Raw genomic sequence first — 16,735 nt, 5'->3', positions numbered from 1 at the left:
TATTATTATTGTTTAAAATATTATTTATATATTTATTACATTCAATTTATTTCAATGTAATATAATTCAATTCAATTTAATTCAGTTCAGTTCAGTTCAGTTCAGTTCAGCTCCGATAAGTTCAGTTCAGTTCAGTTCAGCTCCGATAAGTTCAGTTCAACTTTGATAAGTTCAGTTCAGTTCAGTTCAGCTGTTTTATATATATATATATATTCCTTAAATTTGTTAATTAGAATTTAAATTGGTCAATAAGTTAATTATATATACAAAAACAAAATCATTCAAGATGATTGCAATACTACCTAATCTATATTTGTATGCTATATGATCATACGCTGATTGCATACCATATATAATCATCATATTTCCTTCTATAAATTCAGCCTAAATCTTTCAATTCAATGCATACAAATCAAACGAAATCAATTGGTATAAGAATGTGGCATATGGACAAAGCCATGACACGTGGCAAAATAAAATGAAGAATGATTGTGGGCATGACACATGGCATTGATGTCTAAATAGATGACAACTCAACTCATTTTTCTAGGTTTATATAGATATATAGATATGCTAAATCTACCTTCCTTAACATTAGTATCATCTCTCCAGGCACCCTGTTGTCAGCTGCTTAACTTTAAACACATGAAAACATGGTTTTATCACCATCTCATAACTTTCAAACATTTTGTCCTCTCCTCTTATTCTTCATATTCTCCCTTAGTATTACCTCCTGTAGTGAATTGACCCGGCAATTCTGGCCAAAATTCTGGGAATGTGACGATACAAAGGGAAATTTTACGCAAAACAGCACTTACGATTTAAACCTTGCTACTGCATTTTCCAACTTCACTTCCCTATCCTCTTCGCACCTATTCTCCAACTTGACGATCGGCGGCTCCCATGACGATGTTACAGACATAGTCTACGCCCTCTATGACTGCCGGAACGATCTTACCTTCGAAAAATGCCACGGCTGCGTCGAGGATGCCACCAGGAATGCTTTAGATCTTTGCTATCGCCACCCCAAAGAGGGCATAGTTATATATGAGGTAACAATTATACGTATTTTTTTTGGTTTAAGGGAGCATAAATTAAACTAGATTATAAATATCTTACACATTAGTTATAGTAGCAATGGAATAATTATCTTTATTATACTCTTTCCTTTCTTTTTAATTTACTCACTTTACTTTGGGGGAGAACTAATGACGAAGTGCAAAAATATGAGAGAGAAACTGAACAGGTGGAGAGAGAGAAATTAAAAAGTGGGTTAAAATATTAAAAATTGATGACACGGATCGGAAAGAGGAGAAAATAGATGTGATATGTTACCAAGAATAGAAAAAAGTAATAGCGTGTAGATTAAAAAGAAACAGACTAATTAAGCTAAAAAGGAAAGTGTGTAGATTAAAAAGAAACAGATCGAGTATAAGCCAAGGGGAGCAATGATGTCCCCCTTGGAATTTACTTAATTGTCCCTCCACAACATAAGTATTAGATTCCAAATTTTCATACACACTTCTAATTCAATAGTTAATCAAAACCAATTCAATGCATAAATTTGCCCAAAAAAAAACAATCAAATTTAAACCCAATCAACTCATATAAAAGCTCAATCAAATAAACTTGCCAATAAAAAAATTCAATCAAAAAGATTCATAATCAAGAACTTACCAAAAAAAATACACAACATTATGTACTCAGCTCATATTCAAAAATAGTTTTTCCATAATATAAACACAATTAAAAACACAAACACCAAACAAAAAGAAAAAAATCAGTTCTCTTTATAGATTGGAGTTTTACGACATTCTAAAAAGCGGCATTCTCAAATTTGCAGATACTTTACTGTTAATCGGGTATGTAGTTCGTTATTGAAAATAAAAGTATGTGTAAAGTTCTATGTTCAGTAAATCTTAAGAACTATTATATCTAAATTAAACTAATATTAAAAATCACTCACAACCTTTATTAGTTTTTTGCATTAGCAAATTACTATATCTAGATTTATCTAACTATTAATCTGTCGCATTTTAAGAATAATCATAATTATAATATAGATAGAGTATATAATAACAAGTTTTGAAATTAGCGCACGCATCGCGTGCATATAAGACTAGTACGTATTCAGGGCCATCTTGAAGATTTTGGGGCCCCGGTTCTAACATGAAAAATTGGGCCCTAAATTTATAGAAAATAAAGATGGAAGGTTAGAGTTCTAAAGATGGAAAGTTGAAAATCTAAAGATAAATCATCGACAAATTTATGAAGGGTGGAAATAAGGGTGATTTCTTCAAATATGAAGTAAAATTTTCAAAATAATATATTTTGCGGCCTTTATAATTTTGGGGGCACTGTGCTGTTGGGCTCCTTGCACACACTCATCTACCCCTCTGTACGTATTATTGCATCAGTTTACTACTACACTCGTCTCAAAATGCTTTTTCCTTTTTGTTTTCTCCTAGTGCCTGAATTTCATCAACTTTGACACTTAATTTCCATTAATATATATGTAGAAAATATGATTATTTATGACTTGTTAGATTTATGTTAATGTCTATTTCAGATTATCAACTTGTTATATATAACTAGTTTTTAATCTCATGCTATACCCTTGCATTAATATTTTACTTTGAAATTATAACACCAAATATTATTTCATTGGTTTAGTGGTTAACACTTTAGTATACATGCTTGAAATTATGGGATCAAATCTTATACCATGCATTTTCTAATTGTTTATAGTACATGTAGTACATGATGAATCAAACACTCTAAGGAGTAGCGCAACGTGGAAAAATAACCTGTTTAGGAACACCTTTCAATATATTATTATAGATTTTTGTTTTTACTTAATTTAAAAAATTGAAGGTAATTGATATTTTTCGAAATGTGGTAAACAACACTTCTTTTTCGAGTTATTTCGTTTTCACTTTCGCATTTATAACTTTGACCATTTATACTCTCTCTTAAGACCGTGTTATAACATTTTCTTTGGATTCAATTTTTATTCCTTACGTTTCCTAAGATATAACTCAGCTTTTTTCTATAAACCAGGAATGCATGTTACGGTATGCCAACCGCATGATCTTCTCCAACATGGAGCTGCGCCCCAACTATACAAACTGTGCTGGAGTTAAGCTCCTCCTAGACGGCGGCCAAATCGAAGGGGGAGTGAGGAGAAACCTCGACTCGCTGATCGACGAAGCTACCTCGGAAAGTTCATCTTCGAGGAACTTTGCAGTTAAGAATGGGAGTTACATAGCACAAAGAGAATTTTACTTTTTGGTGCAATGTACTCCTGATCTTAGTAGGGCGCAATGCAAGGAGTGTTTGACGGATGCATTAAATTTCACGGTCGAATCATGTGCGAGTGATAGCCGATTATGGGGACAAATTAAAAGGCCAAGTTGCCAGATGAGATATGATGTTGAACCTTTTTTTAATGTGTCGTCAGACGGCCTTATTCCACCCACGCCTTCTCCTCCGCATATTTCTCGTCAACCCTTGGTTGCTATCGGAAAGCTTTATTTCTATCTTTTTGTATTTATCTTTTCATTATTGTAAGACTACTTTATTTGTATTTGAATATTTGTAAGATGTAAAAAAGAATACAATCCAAGCTTGTAAAACTAAGGTAATTATATACTTCCTCCGCTCCATAATAAGTGAAACACTTACTATTTTAGAACGTTTCAAAATAAGTGAAACATACCTTAAATGGAAAAAAGAAAGTTATAAAATGACAAGAATACCCATCACAAACTTGTGTGGTTTGCTTTTCTCTCTCCTCCTTTTGATAATGAAAAGGGTATTTTATGACTTTTTGGCTTTTGAAAGTGATGTTTATTAAATCTTGTGCTCAATTCCTATGTTTCACTTATTATGAAACGGAAGAAGTATATATATGGAACGGAGAAAGAATGTGAGGAGAGAGAAAGAATGTTTATGCGTGAGATGGGAGATTGGTTTGCGAAATTGATTTCTTTTATTGTTTTAATCTCGGCCATGAAATGAACTATGATCTAAGGGCTGGTATCTTTTCTCACTTCTCATTTAAAATACGATTCTCACCTGAACTCAATTCTATATATATATATATATATATGTATATATATATATATATATGTATATATATAATTATGTATATATATATATATATATATGTATTATTATATATATATATATGTATTATATATATATATATATATATATATATATATATATGTATATATATATATATATATATATATATATATATTATATAATGTATTATCATGTAGATGTTTTTGGATTTGTCTCAATTTACATCTTTTCACAATATCAATTATTCACAAGTTTTTAGTAATTGACAATTAAATATATTTATGGTCAAAATTATGCATCAACAATTGCAAAAATTGAAGTGAAATAATTACGAAATAAAACAGATGAATATAAATTATATAGTTATCATGTTTAATTTTGTGATTCTAGATACAAATTTTGTAATTGTTTAACTCAAGAGACGATCTTTAAAACTTTGTTTTGTTTGAGAGCAGAAGATCACTAATTACAACTTTTCACCACTAAAGAAATATCAGCATATCTGAAGCAAACTGATTTAAATTTATACTATGAACTCAAATATTGATACTATAACATTATAGTTTTTTATTTATCAAATTGCATCTTTTCAGAAGTGGTCTTTTGTGAGTTAACAACTTTTAACGTAATTGGCTCTGTTTTGGGGAAGCATTTTAGTTACCTCAAATGACGAGGTGCTAAAATGATTAGTAGTATTTGGGAAACACCAAAAATAAAATTTTAGGTGGTTAAAATGACTTACCTTTTTAAAATTTTGATAGCAACTAATATTGTCAAAATAATTTATCAAATTAAGTAACAAAATTTGCCAAATAGTTAAGCTAATCAACTACCTTATCAATTCCAGTACCTTATGAGTTTATTTTGACTTATCGGTTTCAGTTTATTTTCAGCTAGTATTGCCAAATAGAGCCATCGTGTGTAAGTACGTTATATGCATTTTTTTTTTGCTTACTGGTACCTTATTATGGGAGTCTGTTAGTCTGGTTGTATGTTGTTTCATTATATGGAAGTCTTTTATAGAAGGTTTAGCGTAACTTAATTTAAAAGATTTTAGTTATTAATTACCTTTTGAAATTCACTATATGTACTTATTGGAGATAGGCATATACAAGAAGCTGCCACATCATCTAGTGGCTAAAACTACCTATAACAAACTATGCAATTAGTTATTTCTATCATAAAGTTTGTTATTGCTATAACTTATTCTGTTATTCATAAATATAAATAGCATTCTCTTCTCTCTGTAATTGATAATAATACATTACAATTCTAATAAGAATAATTCTCTCTAAGTTTCTCATTCTCTCTGAAATCTTTCTCTCACATTGAAACTCTCTTAATCTTTTCATGGTATTAGAGCAGGAATTAATAAATTCTTAGCTCGTTTCTTTACTGAAAACATCAGATTCGTTCCTGATTGATTTGAAATGGAGGTAGCTATTCTTCTCACTTGGAGTTCATCAATTTAAGATGAAATCGTTTTGTTAAATTCATCAAACATTGAGGTGATATTCTTTGAAATCTGATCTTAGTTTTCTTTCTGAAATCTTAGTCGTATTCTCAATCTGATTTCGCGATCCTTTAATTGATTGAGTTTCTGCATATTCTCGGATTCTTTTATGAAATTCCGCACATATTACATGAAATCCTTCTGTTCTCTTTCTGAATTTCTGCATATTATATTTGAAATTTGTTAAGATTCTACTGGAAGTCTGTTGAATCTTCTTCTTTCTCCTGATCTTCAAACAAATTCTGTTCAAAATTGAATATACTACCTCATTTCTTCTTTCTGACTCATTCTCTGTTGATATGGCTGAATATATTACATATCCTACATCTAACATTTTACCTCCAAATCAAGAACCTTTTAGCATCTTTTATATCCATCCTTCAGATACAAATATTAGTCAAACAGTGTCAGTGAAGTTCAATGGAACATGTTTCGATGATTGGAAACGATCTATGTTGATTATGTTATCAACTAAGAACAAACTGAAATTTGTAGATGACAGTATTGACATTCCTAATGTTGACACACCTGAGTATAAGGCTTGGGAACGCTGTAATAACTTGGTCATTTCCTGGTTACATACTAATCTTGATAATACAATCAAGAAGAGTGTTCTATTCTTCACTACTGCCTCTGAAATTTGGAGAGACCTAGAAGATAGGTTTGGTCAGTCTTCAATGACTCAAGTTTATTCTCTTGACAAAAACCTAGCAGATACTTTTCAGCAAGGATCTATGAATGTGTCAGAATTTTACACTCTGATGAAGACTCTTTGGGATGAATTACATGATGCAAATCCTATGCCTTATTGCACCTGTAATAAATGTACTTGTGGCTTAACACAAAAAATTCACATTAGAGAGCAAGAGCATAAGCTCATTCAGTTCATGATGAAGCTTAATGACACATTCTCTACTATTAGAGGTAACCTTCTGATGACACAACCTCTTTCCAAACTCTCACAAGCCTATAGGATCTTCAGTACTTAATACTTACCAGCCAAAAAAAAAAAAAGAAATAAGTATGATTTTTTTTCATTGTTTCAAGAAAGTTGTTTACAATACATATACTATTAGTACAAAACAAGGTTCAATAAGATCCGAAGCTTGAGGTATTCTGCACTCACCCATAAGTGGGGAGTTTAATCTCTTACCCCTTCGAATAGAGTGTGAAAGTACGATATATACATGATCCATTAGCTTGAAAAAGGTTGAAACTTGAAAGGTGGGAAACAAAAACATATAATAAAATGTCACAACAAATGGATAATTTTAGGACGAAATGTTGGTTAATCTTGGTAATTTGTGATCTCATTCTTTAAGTGGTACTAGTTGATCTAATATTTTCACCTGCTGACATGTCACATGCATTGTGTTGTGTTCCTCCATAATTCTTCAAGCTCCATAACAACTTCTTTCATTGTTGGTCTATTTTCACCCTTGATACTAAGGCACTTTCTCACAAGTTCTGCGATTGAGATGAGTTGCTCTTTAGATGCCTCTGCCAGAAGTTCACTATGCAAGATATTGAACAAATTATTTTGCTCCAGGCAATTCACAAAAAATGCAGCCAAATTTTGATTCCTATCTTCGGCTTGTATTGGCGGTAGAAGTGGTTTTTCCCTCGTTAAGAGTTCAGTAAGAACTACGCCAAAGCTATAAACATCACTTTTCTCTGTTAATTGACTTGAAATAAAATACTGCGGATCGAGATATCCTAACGTACCTTGCACCATTGTGGTTAGATGCGTATGATTCAGTGGAACCAACCTTGAAGCTCCAAAATCAGATACTTTTGCCATATAGTTATCATCTAGTAAGATATTTGTAGACTTGACATCCCGATGAACTATAGGTTTCAAATGTAAATAAGCTAGTGCACTTGCAGCGTCAATAGCAATGCGCAAACAATTTCTCCATGAATACCAAGAAGGTCCATCTTTGTTATGAATGTGATCATATAATGTCCCATTGGGGATAAATTCATAAACCAATAACGGAACTTCAACCTCAAGACAACATCCTATTAATCTGACCACATTAGGATGTTTTATCCGTGCAAGAATGACCAACTCATTAATGAATTGTTCAATCTGACTCTTCTCCACAAATTTTGATCTCTTAATTGCTACAATTTCATCGTTGGACAAATTTCCCTTGAACACTGTACCATAACCACCCCTTCCTACTATACTTTGTTCATTGAAGTTGTTGGTTGCTGCCTCTAACTCTTCAATAGTGAATATCTTTACATGTTCCGTACTATCTTCTTTTGAAGAGGAAATTAAATGGCTCAAAAGTAAACCTCCATTTTGTTGAAAGAACTTTTCCTTCCTTTTCATTACCCTTCTTCTCCGAATTGATAATATCATCAAAGTTATACCAACGAGTAAAAGTAATGCGCCGCAGCCAACGCCTATATCATTCAATATGATTAATCAAAGAAAGAAAGAGTGAGTGTCATAGCGTCATATATACGTAGTTATTCTACCAAGGATGTCTTGGCGTAGTGGTTAAGATTGAGGTATTGTGAACGATAGGTCACAGGTTCAAATGAATCAAATATATATATATATATATATATATATATATATATATATATATATATATATATTATATATAATATATATATATATATATATAGTTATTCTCTTACAGTTTGAAAACAAACTAAATAGACATTATTTTTATTAATATTCAAAAAAGTTGTCATATCTTTTAAAAGGAAAAAAAGACGTGGCTAAGAGTAGGGGTGATAATGAGCCTGACAGGCTTGCGAGCAGCTCGGGCTCGGCTCGGTCAAGGCTCGGTCAAAGCTCGTCTCGATACTTAAACGAGCCGAGCCGAGCTAGGGCTCGTAAAGCTCGTGAACAGCTCGATTATTATTTTATAGCAAAAAAAATATTTTATATTAAAAAATTGTTTATATATTAAAAAATTATTTATATATATTAAAAACTATATTATGTATTTCTTTTAAGATATTAACTAAGGTATATAATGGAAGAAAGATAAAAAGAAAAGGTACGTAAAAATAATCAAAAAGAAAAAGAAAACAAAAAAGATAGAGAAGAGTCGAGATAAACGAGCTCACAAGCCGAGCTTGAGCCTAATAGAGCTCACAAGTCGAGCCTAAACGAGCTCACGAGCCGAGCTCGAGCCGCAAATTCTAATCACGTGCTCGAGCCGCAAATTCTAATCACGTGCTCGAGCCGAGCTCGGCTCCCCCAAGCTCGGCGAGCTCACGAGCCGAGCGAGGCCATGAAAAGTTAAACGAGCTCGAGCCGAGCCCAATGCTATTTGGGCTCGGCTCGCTCGATAAGCACCCCTGGCTAAGAGCCTGAGATTGCCTCATTTAAGTAAATTACTCGACAACTAAGCACACACATATAATGAAGCATATTCTCAACCCTTCTGTTTCATAGTATTTGATGGATCTGTTGGAATGATTCAAACGTTTGTTTCATTGTTTTTAGGGAGTTAGTTTCCAAAGTCTAAGCTAATGTCAGTAAGTTTGTTAGTTTGCTAAGTTAGTGTGTTAGTGGCAAAGTATTAAATTCTACGTAGGTTTACTAGTGTACTAAGTGCTTTGTTGTTAGTGGGTTTATTAGGCTTAAATATAGGAGTTAGTTACTTCGTATGATGTACTATTTATATCTTCTTTGTATTGGATTTTAAGAGAGTGAAATTAATGAAGTAGTCTGTTGTTTTATTTTTCCCACCAATGCTTTGCTTTCTTAATATTTACTTCAACACTCCTTCTCTCTGTTAGGCATGGTGTGGAGATGGTAAACGGAAGTCTTCCGTTGAGGGTGTGTGTATCATAGTGGATCAAGGTATGTATATGTGTGTGTCGTAGTGGATCAAGGTGTGTATATGTGTGTGTCGTTGTGGATCGACGTGTATTAGAAGCCTTCTATTGTGAATAAGGTATATCTAATGCGATATTTATTTGAACTTGAGATGATTAATGGTGAATTTGCTCTTGAATTATTAATGAATTCAGTATAATTATTATTCATGGCCTCTCTGAAATACCTTTGATGATGAGGTACAAGTTCAGCTTTTGTTGTCCTCTTTATCTAAAAAGTGGGAGGCTATGATTGCTGCTTTTAGTCTCTGCAGGGAAGGAAGCATTAAAGTGATGTTAGGGATTTGGTGTTAAGTGAGAGCACTTGGTGTAAGGATTCCGGGGAGTCATCTGGTGGAGCATACAATGTTGATAGTAGAGGGAGGAGGCAACACGGGAGATCTAAGCGAGGAACATCAAGAGCCAAGAGCAGTGGGAGAGTCAGTAAAGCAGAAGTTGAGTGTTGGGGATCTGGCGAGAAAGGTTTCTATAAGAGACAATATAATTCGAAATACATTAATAAACGGAAGAAAAATAAAAAGGAGGATCAAGATAATGATGAAGAGAATGATACTTCGACAAACTCTATAACAAAGTATGTTTCTTATGCTTAGGTACTAAGCAGTGAAGAGAGCTCAACTGGTTCTTAAATCTTGGATTTGAGTTCTTTGTATAATTCTTCGCCCCACAAGGAATTATTTCAGAATTTGCAGAGTGAGGAGCTCGGAAGGGTGTACCTTGTAGATGTTAGACCGTTGGAGTTAAAGACAAGGGAGATGTGAGCGTGAAGCATATAAGTGGGGACATGTTTGATGGTGAGTTCATCCGGCCTCATTTGGAGAAATTTTTTTTGATATCAATTAGTCAACTTGACAAGTCCGGATACAAGATAGTGTTTGAGGGTAGTTCTTAGAAAGTTGCTAAGGGTGCTATGGTAGTAGCTAGAGAGGTAAATAGTGGAACAATGTACACCATGGTGAACCGACAAAGGCGGAAAGGATGTGGAAAACTTCGCAAAGAGGTCGTTCAGTCAAAAGTTTGTATGTAGTATGCCTATAAAGAAGAACAGTGGTGGTAAAGTCGGTGTCTTTTCGGCCAGTGTGAACTGTGGAATGAAGAAGGTGAAGAAGGCACACATGAATGTTGTGCTTGAGAAATCGAGCCTAGAAGGATGTTTAGTTTGGAGGGAGACTCGGGGTGGTAAAACTATGAAAAGTCCTTATGGTTCGTGTTGTGATGAAGGAGACTCAGGGTTGAGTGAGACCTTAGTGTTACTTCTTATGTGCACGAAGTGGTTCTGGACTAGGTGATGTATAAAGAGTGATGATGACAAGTTGAGAACAATATTTATTGGGGGTGTGTTCTTCACTTTTACCGATCTCCAGGTGGGAGATTGTTAGGTATGGTGTGGAGATGTAAAAGGAAGTCTTCAGTTGATGGTGTGTATATGTGCTGTTGTGGATTGAGATTTGTATATGCTTGTGGGATATGACGAATGGGAGAACCCGCTCATGCAGCATGTAGCGAGCACAAGACAAAAAAACTACTGCTAGCCTGCATGCTTCATTAACAAGCCACTGGTAGCTGCTCGCGCCCGCGGGTTTTAGTGCCCGTGATAGCGTAGGGCTTTGTTAAGGATTTTACACGTTTTAGTGTTTAATTTTATATAATTGTTTACTAGGTTTCCTGATTAATATCCCTAGTATAAACATGTTTGAGGCCGTTGCTATTTTGTGATGCGAAGTGAGATTATTATTCTTCGATCTAGAGGGACTAGAAAATCTTACAGAAAGGTTACATAGTCTAGAAAACTTAAGTAATCTCCTTGTATTATCATTTCATACTCAAAAGTCCTAGACTCTTAGTGCAGTGTTCATGATTTTCTCCCTATTTAAGATTTAATTTCCACGTTTAATCTTTTTTTTTATTACTTTAATTTCTTTATTCCTCCATATATTATAATTTAATTGTTCGATTTGTTAGTGCCTATGATAGGTATTCCTAACACTCTCTCATCTTTTCCAACTTTATCATCTTCAAGACCAACTAGCTTCCAATAAAATATCTATTCATCAAGAAAAAGAAGTTGCGCACTACTTGAAAATTTGTTTGGTGAAGAAGCAACAAAGCAATGACTTTCCCGCAACATGAAGAGTTAGTAGTAGCAATGATATAAGCGTTCCAGAAAGGAGTTCTTTTGTGTTGGGTATTTTATCAAGACAGATCTAAGATTTTATTTTTTTATTGTTGTTGAAATATCAAGGTATGAAACCCTAGTCTATAGGGAAAATGCTCTCTACAAGAGAATTCGCCTCACCTAAGAGTGAACCCTAAAAATATCTACCGACTTTCCCCGACAAACCTACAATGCAGTCGTCAAGGACTGCAATCGCCTGCAACAATTCTAATAATTCTCTCTCTTGTAACTGTGCTCATTGGATCTCTTTCACCTTTTTGCATACAAAGATTTTCTATAAACACATCCTAACTGAGATATTGACTATCTTTCCAACTACTTCTTCAAATTTTACTCACAAAAGCTTAGAAAATACCTTTGCTAGCTTTACTTAATTACTTTACAGTCATGGATAACCAAAATCACCAACATCCACATCAACCCAATAATCATAATTCACCTAGACCAAAAAACCCTTCTACTTAGCTTCAAAGTATGGGTATCCTCATCCACCACCCTTTACATATCGTACTTTGCCAACTATTGATTGGGAATATGCAGTAGTGGTGTATGTTTTTTGATCATTCACCTCCGATCCAACACAAGCTAGTTTCATTTTTAATATAATAAATAATCCTTGGGAGGTGCGTGAACTAATTACCATCCATCGTACGGGTCCATATTTTATCTTTGCATGTCAAAATTATCGAGACAAATAAGCACTCCTTACCCTCAACACTACTTTCATTGATGGCAAGCTTATAACTTTTCGGTCGAGTTCAACTCATCAAATGCCAGCCACTACTATTAACTTTAATATGGCCGCACGTGGGTTCAGATTCAAGATCTTCCATGACACAACCTGAATACAGAATGGACGGTAAGGCTTCTTAGTTATGTAGGCATGGTTGAAACCATTGATATTGAAGGACCTGGATTACCAAACTAACTGTATCTGCTAGCCAGGTTAGTACTCCATATAATAAAGCCTCTATTCCTGGATGTTTCTTACCAATTGATGAATATAGACTGTCGTGGGTGTATTTTCGATATGAGGGGATTTTTATGTTTTGTAAGAACGTGGGTGTGTTGGCCATAATACTGGTCGTTTTCCTTTATCTACTTATGACTCGACGTATGATCCAAAACCGAGTTCGAACTTTAGAAGAACGTGGTATGATAATCCTCCAAACCCATGAGGGAATCCCTTTATACACCAACATGATACGAGGATTACGAGATAGGTCTATTCATCGCAATTCTCCGATTAACTTACGAAATATTCAACCACATATTCAAACCCCGAGTCGTAACCCGTACCTATTTCCACATCTTTATGTGGATGACTCATCCTCGAATGAATTCTATGATACAAGCCCAGATTTTCTCCCCCCACATATATATCGCCCTCACCAATACTACGTTGTTGGTAATTCCCAACACCACACTAATCCACCACATGACTTATCCAATCATGCCATGCATCTTCACACTCCACAAGCTAAGCGTACTAGAATTAAACTCTCCCCTTCTCTGGGATGAAGATTTGGGTATACTCCTAATTCCAAGGCTTCTTTTGCTCTCAACACTATACCTTCTAGTGGCGCTGAAGCTAATACTCAATTATATCTGAACCTTCCACCAAGACCATCTAGTCGACCTAATCTTCAAACACATAGCCTAAATCAAGGCATTCCAAGCCCACATCAAAGGTCTTTGTTACAACAATTATGTAAATCATCCTGGGCCCAGAGGTCATACAGGATTGCTAATAACTTTTGTGTGCCAACCCAAGGTCATACCCCACCCTGGTGAGAACCAACAAAGCATAGTCCACAAGCCCATGCCCAAGATCCTGGTACTTTGGCAAACTTTATTCCGCAAGGGTGGACAGTCTAGACCCCAGGTCCTGATGAGGCTGGACCGAGTGATTGGATAGCCAGAGCAACACACACATATGATCTAATTAGCCTAGTTATTCAAAGTGTTTCCCAATAGGTCCTTATGAATGAAGAACAACAAAATTTTGAACCAGTGGAGATGCACAACATTTCAAACCTTATTAACAGCAGGTTTCGTATATCTCCTCCCATGTTTGCGGATGTTTTTAATCCAATTTTGTAGGAGAATCAGAGTAATGATCGTTATAGAAGCTATACCTCCCTTCCAATTACAAAACTTACAATCCAATTCAAATTCTGAACATGAAAGGGCTTCTTCATTACCACCTCGTCAAAGGCAAATTGTCTTAGGTCTTTAATGTACATCAATTATGTTCTGTGGAAAAAAGAGGCAGATGCTCCACTTCATCGAAGCCATTTCGTGGGTAGTTTTTTTTTGTCGTTACATGTGATGAACAACAAGTGAAACTCAAGAAAAAGAGGAAAAGGTATGAGGAATGGGATTCTAAGGGGAGGTTTTATTATCAGGGATTCTCAGTTTCAACCGAATAAGGCTATTACGGATGTGTGTATGGCCCGTGTTTTAGGGGTTGAACCCAGATTCTTTATTTCTTCAAGAGCACACAACAAGCACCATGTCAACACTTCTCCTATGGATCCAAAATCTAACTGGAGCCTTAAACGTAGCAAAACTTCAAACTAGAAAAAGGATGAGAATCTTACAACTACAATTGACAAAAAAAGTATGGAACTTCATTTTTCTATGGTTGTTTTGATAACTGAAGATGATGAATCGAGGAATGTGGTTGACCCTAATCAACCACCACCCCTTCAATGAATTTTCTCTCATGGAACTGTCGAGGACTAAAGGCTAGAGGTAATCCGACAATTTCATACCTCTTCTGGCTCATTTTCGCACTTTAAGCCCACCTTTTTGTTTTTGCAAGAGATAAAATCTACTGTAGATAGTGTGTATAGTTTTTGAAGTTCAACTAGTCCATCATCTTGTTTTGGGGTTGATGTTGCTGAAACATGAGGGGGGGGGGGATTAGTAGTGTTGGGGTTCCTTTAGCGTGGATGTAGTAGCAAAATCTATAAACTTTTTGTTGTGTAAAATATCGACTATGAATGGGAAACAATAATGGCACTATCTGTTTTTATATGGCGAGCCCTAACACCATTTATGCCCCATGCGATGGAACTCTGTGCAACATTTTCTACAACCATACTCCTCCTACCTTATAATTGGCGACATTAATCATATCGACCAATATTTGGACAAAATGGGTGGCAGTGATCGTATACGAGGGTGGAAAGAAATAGTCAATTGGAAACACAACTTAAACTTGCAAGATGTTTCGTTTTCGGGGTTACAGTTTACTTGGTGTAATAATCGAGAACATGAGGGGTTAGTTATGGAGAGATTGGATCGTGCTTATGCTTCTATTGAATGGATGGCAGATTTTCCACAAACTCGAACCCAAAATCTTCCAATAGTACACTCGGATCATGGACCAATCTTACTACATACAAAAGATCAAGTTACAAACATGCGCAGACCTTATCAAATTGTGATCCTTCGTAAGCGTTTGAAAACCTGATGTCCTGATAAGCGGCTCTTTTAGGGTGTAAACTGGAAGCAAATTTTTGATGTACTCCATGAGTATGGGAGCCATATTAACACAACTCCTCAAGGAATTTCCTATATTCAACACCATATGTCTCTTGTAACGAATCAAGGAATGCTATTTGTGCTATTTCCTATTGGAATCAGCGAGTAAAGATGAAACTGATCCAAGTAGGTGACCTTCCTTCGAAGCTGCTTCTTAACAGCTTAAAACAAAAACAGCAACGGAGTTACATTTGTATGCTCAAGGATGATTCAAATAACTGGATTGAGGAGAAAAATGAGTTACATGGTACTATACAATCTCATTTTCAAGACATTTTTATTCCACCTACTTCAAGTGTAGATAATCTTGTGAGTCAAGGGGAACACATTGATCTAGTTCTTCGTGAATTACATTTGCCAACTCTCTCTATTCATGCTCAAAATGCTTGGCTTGTTCCTTTTTCTGACCAAGAATTAAAGATGCCATGTTTGAACTAGCTGATGATAAATCACCAGGTCCCGATAGGTATAATTCTGAAGTTTTTAAAGTATATTGGGAGCTTGTTGGGCATTCAGTGATCGAAGCAGTATATCAGTTTTTCACTACTGGTCATCTACTGATGGAATGAAATCGTTTTCTCCTGTTTCTCATCCCGAAAGTACAACCTCCGGAAGAGGTAAATCACTTACGTTTAATTAGTCTTTGCAATGTTCTATACAAATGTATTGCCAAGTGTATGGTCAATAGGATGAAAGGAACACTTCCAACACTAATTCAGACTATCAAACTACTTTTCTGCCTGGACAACAAATGAATGATAATATTCTCGTCGCTCATGAAATCACACATATTATCAATAAACAAAGAACAGGCGCAGAACATTTAGCAGCTTCAAGATTAATATGAACAAAGCCTATGACAAGGTTAGTTGGCTCTTTATTTTGAAAGTCCTTATAGCTTATGGATTTCCTCTACACTAGGTGAATCTTATTCAACAATGTATTTCAATAGTATCCTACAAAATTCTCATTAATGGTGCTGCAACACCAGCTATTGTTCCAACTTGTGGACTTTTTCAGGGAAATCCTTTATCTCCATATCTGTTTTTATTCTGTATGGATATCATATCTCGCATGACTACATTGGCAACTGACATACGACAGTTTCAAGGTCTAAAGATTGGTAATCGGGGTCCGTCAATTTCTTACCTATTTTTTTTTTCAAATGATTCATTTTTCTTTTTTCGAGCTTCGCCTGATGCTTGCACAACTGTTAGCAATATCATTTCAAGATTCTGTCACATTTTTGGCAAGTCCTGAACCTCCGCAAGTCCTTCATCAAATTCAATTCTAATATTCCTGCCCCTACACAAGAAGGGTACTAGGACATTCTCAGATGGAATCTATAACTTCTCTTGATTCGTACCTCAGAGTGCTTATTAATATTCAAAATACTAAGGTTCACATTTCACTCCGCTTTTGGATAAAATTTCTTCACGCATCTCGCGTTGGAATCATAAAAACATATCTCAATCAGGCAAGCTCATCATTATCAATTCTATCTTAGTTTCTTCCATCATGCATCACCTAGCCAT

General features: G+C 35.0%; 3 protein-coding genes across 3 annotated transcripts in view; 2 read left to right on the top strand and 1 right to left on the bottom strand.

The window, feature by feature from the left end:
- The first annotated feature begins 586 nt into the window (after nt 1-586).
- On the top strand, nt 587-3,614 carry LOC125495223 (cysteine-rich receptor-like protein kinase 10). Its single transcript, XM_048639882.2, has 2 exons — nt 587-1,052; nt 3,061-3,614. The coding sequence occupies exons 1-2, from the start codon at nt 654-656 to the stop codon at nt 3,568-3,570; spliced, it is 909 nt and encodes a 302-aa protein (XP_048495839.1). The 5' UTR covers nt 587-653; the 3' UTR covers nt 3,571-3,614.
- A 2,287-nt stretch (nt 3,615-5,901) lies between these two features.
- On the top strand, nt 5,902-6,591 carry LOC125494896 (uncharacterized). The gene has a single exon (XM_048638768.1). It carries the CDS (start codon nt 5,902-5,904, stop codon nt 6,589-6,591), a length of 690 nt encoding a protein of 229 aa, XP_048494725.1.
- A 371-nt stretch (nt 6,592-6,962) lies between these two features.
- The window catches only part of LOC125494895 (wall-associated receptor kinase 2-like), a 30,854-nt gene continuing 21,081 nt past the window's right edge, over nt 6,963-16,735 (bottom strand). The window contains exon 3 of the mRNA XM_048638767.2: nt 6,963-8,017. Within this exon, the coding sequence (XP_048494724.2) occupies nt 6,963-8,017 (1,055 nt within the window). The remainder of the gene's footprint in view (nt 8,018-16,735) is intronic.

This window comes from Beta vulgaris, chromosome 2 (assembly GCF_026745355.1).
Source record: "Beta vulgaris subsp. vulgaris cultivar EL10 chromosome 2, EL10.2, whole genome shotgun sequence".
NCBI classification, from domain to species: Eukaryota; Viridiplantae; Streptophyta; class Magnoliopsida; order Caryophyllales; family Amaranthaceae; genus Beta; species Beta vulgaris.
The sequence above is the reverse complement of the archived record's forward strand: the minus strand, read 5'-3'. Positions and strand labels throughout refer to the sequence as shown.